The sequence below is a fragment of the Anneissia japonica genome, unplaced genomic scaffold, assembly GCF_011630105.1.
Source record: "Anneissia japonica isolate Jap-2015-1 unplaced genomic scaffold, ASM1163010v1 scaffold3436_len560460_cov161, whole genome shotgun sequence".
Lineage (NCBI taxonomy): Eukaryota > Metazoa > Echinodermata > Crinoidea > Comatulida > Comatulidae > Anneissia > Anneissia japonica.
Window position 1 is genome coordinate 246,316 of NW_022751570.1, and position 5,108 is coordinate 251,423.

General features: G+C 36.5%; 1 protein-coding gene across 1 annotated transcript; it reads left to right on the forward strand.

Annotated features, from left to right (window-relative positions):
- The first annotated feature begins 3,870 nt into the window (after window positions 1-3,870).
- Window positions 3,871-5,028, forward strand: LOC117121761. The gene has a single exon (XM_033267071.1). It carries the CDS (start codon window positions 3,871-3,873, stop codon window positions 5,026-5,028), a length of 1,158 nt encoding a protein of 385 aa, XP_033122962.1.
- The last annotated feature ends 80 nt before the right edge of the window (window positions 5,029-5,108 follow it).

A 5,108-nucleotide genomic window follows, 5' to 3' on the forward strand; every position in this document is an offset into this window, starting at 1 on the left:
ACTTCCTTCAACTTTATTTATGTCGTTAATTATTAACAATTATTGGCAAAGGGTGATAAGGTATTTAGTTTAATAAAACTAAAATAAGTTTAACACCTTAATGAAAAACAATACAAACCAATTTCAGTTTGCAGTAAGTTGAACAAATTAATTTTAATGAACAATAACGGAAGCAGGATAAGCAGATATTATAAACAAAACTAATTAAAAATGTATGTGATAAGTTGAGGTAAGTAAATGGATCTGAAATATATTTAATATAAAATTCTTTAACAACTGCTATAAAATGATTTCTGCTAGTGTATTTCTAGTAACTAAGGAAAGATAATTCCATATTTAGCACCATTAATTTAAATTTTGTGTTGATCAAATGAATACGTGGTTTGGGCAAGGCAAAATAAACAGTTATATTAAATTTAGTGTTATATGGATTTTTGAAAGTAATCGTAAGTAGAATAGGGTGTTCTACCTTGATAGATATCAACAATAAATGTAAGAACATAACTAATGTATACTAATGTAACTTATAAGTATCAGGGATTTTAAGCTTCAAAATCAAATTAGGATTACGGGCTCTAAAATTCGAAAAAGTAATGCATCTAACGATCAATTTTTGAAAAAGGGAAAAAAGCGTTAACTCTGACAGCTAGCAACATAAGATTTCACCCCATTTTGCCTAGGAGGTTTGACCCCTTAATGTTGGATAGGCCGTCAAATAGGCTACATTATAAAAAATAAGATGAACCCCGAGAGTTTGGGTCTGATCCCAGACCCCCTCGAAAAAACCCCAAAACGGTCAATTTCATCCCTTCTAGCACATGGATAACATTTTGTCAGAACAAAGTACTGTGAGTGTACATCATGAAAAAACCTGAATCTTACATTACAGGTTGGAAAGGTGATGTGAGACCCCCTACAAATTACCTCTACCCAACTACGTTCATCTTAATACATTGTGTAATAAATTACCATCCCTTTCCTTAGTGTAACATATTTAATACATAGAAAATTCTAGAATAACATTTTTTTTTTACAAAACAGTGTAAACCATATTGAGGAGGGTTTGATCATGGGCTGAGAGGGAGCTGATATGTTGCAGTTGAACTGGTGTTATATCTCACTTTATTAACAGCCAAATTATATAATTATGAGCCCTTTAACTAGGAATCGAACAGTAAAAACTACAGAGGGAATAGCAGGCTAGAAATCTAATGTTTTAGCTAATATTAAAGCTAAGTTAGCTATTTTGGATCACATCAGCTCAAAACTAGAGAGTACACGATCGGCTTGACACGATCAGGTACTAGGACATTTCGCCGAATGCCAGTTTGCCGCCCGGAAAGAAAATTCATACACCTCTCTGTTATCGTAATACAGTCGGCAGATACTCGCTAGGTCTGTTAATCATTTATCCATAATAATATTTAAAAAATAAAATTATATTAAGCCCTATACCTGTGTTCAATGTTAAACATTGTGACAGTACAGTATATTGGGATGGTGTTTTTATGCTGGGAGGTTCATGTTGCTATAGTACATAGTACTCCTCTCCTGTACGCTATTTTGTTGTTATTTATTGAATTTATGATGTAACAATTAACAGGAAAAAAATGCTTGCGGTACACCATATGTACCCTAGTTCTAAAAGAAAATTAGGTGCAGCCCTCGTTGTTAAATCAAAAATATACTGTGGCCCTTTGTCCTATTTTTATGCCCATCCATGCAATAGACTTCTTTTAGAACACCAAACATGAATGAAATGCGAGGAAACGCGAGTTACAATTTAATACATTTATTAACAATATAAAATGAACGTTATTCTACAATATTCATTGGATATTTAATGTTTTTAAAATAAAATTACCTGTACATTTTATCTAATTACCATTACATTGTATCTAATTGTAATAGCAATCCAATATAAATTATAATTTCTAAACCAGTTATATTTATTAATAATTCTATCTTTTTATTATTAGCACTTTCAGTGACGCAGCACTGGTTTCACAAGTGGATTAAATAAACAAAAAATGAAAGAAAAGTAAATTAGAATGCCAAAAGAACTAATATTTAATATAGATCAGGCAAGAAAACATAACTTTGCAGCGCTTTGCAGTGGAAATGATAAAACATGACAACCTGGGTTTTGATTAAGTTTTTAAAGGTTGAAAAATCATTACAATTTATTATAAATTCCATCTAGGCCCTAATCTTATTTTGATTGAGAACGAGACAAGAAAGTAGCGCAATGGAGTAAAAATGATGACCTGTATGAGTCAACCTCTCAGTCTTTCATTTCTGCCAATTTTCAGCTCCCTGCTACAGTGGATGGAAATTATGGCCAAGGCTACAGCCACGGTGTGTTGAAACGTGTAAGTAAACGAACGTTTTAAACACATTTAAAACAGTAGCATGGCATTTTTTTACAATTCCCTGTAACATTTTATATTGTATAGGCAGATTTCAACACATTTTAGTTAAATTTGTATTGAAATAAAACCGTAAATTGGCGCATTTGTGTCACCTACCAGCCAACCAGTGCTAGGCCAGGCCTACCTAGGCCTAGAAAGTCCACGCAAAATGATCCCAGCCCAGGCACGTCTGTGTCTGTACCTACCCACTGCTTCGTTGGTAACTGGATAATTAGTGTTCGTTTTATTTTTTGGATCCAAGTATAGTCCATTATTATGGTATTATAATAGGTTTACAGTTACATTTTACAGTATTAATAAAGTGTAATTTTCTAGCTTGACTACGTAGGCCCCTACTGTACTGTTGTTAGCCTACTGGTTGTAGCCTATTGGTTGTACCCTACTGTAGGCTAGCTAGACGTGGCAGCTTGGGCTGGTCTAACGATAATTAATACTGTAGTTGATTTTGGTTAAGTCTATTTTACTTTTACACAACTTTGTTAAAGCTTTATTTTTCAAATCTTTATGTTTAATGTTTATTTTTCAGTTTGCAGTGATGCCACTCTACTGTATAGCATTTCATGCTGCATTTTTGGCCGTTAACAGAACTGGTCCATGGCACCCGGCTTTTGGAAAAACCCGGGTTATAAATCCTGCTGGTTTGTTGAATAGCGATGGGTTCTTAAATTATTTATTGCCACTGAAGCCCATGAGATGAAGTGAGTGATTGTAATGGGGTTCTTGTTTACATTCCAATGGCTATATGTTGCTGGTCAGGAATCTCTTGTTAACTCCCAATGGACATTCTTAAAACCAATTAAAGTTAAGTTAATGGAGCTGCTAACAGCTCCCTCTGGACCATTTGACAGCTCACTCTCAACTATCAGACAGCTCACTATGGACCATTTCTGCTAACGGGGACTTTTGCCTCATGTGATTGCAGCAATTTATCATCTGACCATCCTACTCTGTCATATCACAGTTTGCCATCAGATAACCGATCATTAAGGGATAAGTGGTTTAACCGGATTAAAAGAGATAAACGTCATTTGGCATTAACTTTATCTGCCAAAATGTGCTCAAGTCATTTCCATAAAAGGATTTCATTAAATCAACATCCAAAAAAAGGCGACTAAAACCAGACAGTGCTGTTAGATTATAAACTTCACCATCACATAGTTAATAATATCGCATGTTCCACTGTGTCATACATTACCGCCACCTAGAGTTTGTAAATAGGTCAACTTATGTCATTTCCGTTTTTCTTGGCACTTGATAATAAACAGTCGAAGCAGTTACATGTGTTGTTATTTTATCTTGTTAAATCTTGACTAAAAGCTCATCCACCATTACTCCAAATAGTAAATATGAGTGCAACAGGCTATGGGCCCATGCAGGGTATACTATTTGATGGTGAACAAGCAGATATACGCTATGGGAAGCAAAGTTCTTAGGGTACATGCGTATACAAAATGTGCATGCTACCATCCTTCCTCCAGGAGGCGTAGAGCCAGAGGAAGATGACTCGGCGAAGAATGCAGAGGCATTTGCTGAATTGATCCAGTGTTTAGATGACCAAAGTTTATCCTTAGTACTAAATGAGGCTCCAGATAATGGTAGGAAAGCACTCCAGATACTAAGAGGACATTACCTGGGTACCGGTAAGCCACGCATCTTGGCATTATATACTGAACTTACATCTCTAAAGATGTCCCCTAGTGAAACTGTAACTGACTATGTTCTCCGTGCAGAGACAGCCGCCCAATCCCTCAAACATGCCCAAGAGACTGTTAGTGACTCTCTCCTAATAGCTATGGTGCTGAAGGGTCTCCCACCAGAGTACAAAACGTTCTCTACAATTATCGTGCAACGTGAATCAGCGATGATCTTCAGTGACTTTAAGAAAGCCCTCAGGAGCCACGAGGAGACTGAAAAGGCTTCAAAATCCTCCCTCACTCACCACAGTGAGGACAGTGTAATGCACATGGCCAACAAAGGTTCATCGATCGTCTGCTATGCTTGTTGCAAACCTGACCACAAATCTCCAGAGTGTAAAAGCAGCAAATCGCAGAAACCCAAAGGGCAGGGTCGCAGTCGTTGGTGCGAAAACTGTAAGAAGAAATCGCACAACACGAGTGAGTGCCGCAGTAAGAAGATTCGACAGGACAGCGCCAAAACAGCAGCGACATCTAGTGGTGAAAATGAACAGAAACATTCTTTTGTTTTTAAAGTTGGTGTTGATCTAGACTCAGCTAACAGTGTTCAAATAAGTGAAAATGCATTGTTAGTCGATACAGGTGCTACGTCACACATTTTCAAAGATAAGTCAAAGTTTATAGATCTTGACGAGAGTGTCAAACCAGAAAATCACCTCATTGAGCTTGCCGATGGTAGCCGGACAAGCGGTATAGTTAGAGGTAAAGGTGTTGCTAGTACAACTATACATGATTCTGATGGTAAATCTCATGATATAATACTAGAAAATGTATTGTATATTCCGTCTTACAACAGAACATATTTCAGTAGGGTTAGCCAACAAGAAAGGTGCTTCTGTAAATTTTGGGCCGGACTCATCAGAGATGCATGCACCAGATGGGACCAAATTTCCTATCTCTAAACAGGGGAACTTATTCTTCCTAAATAACACTATCAATTCTAAAACTGGTGCATACTCTGTTGACGATTGGCACAAGATAC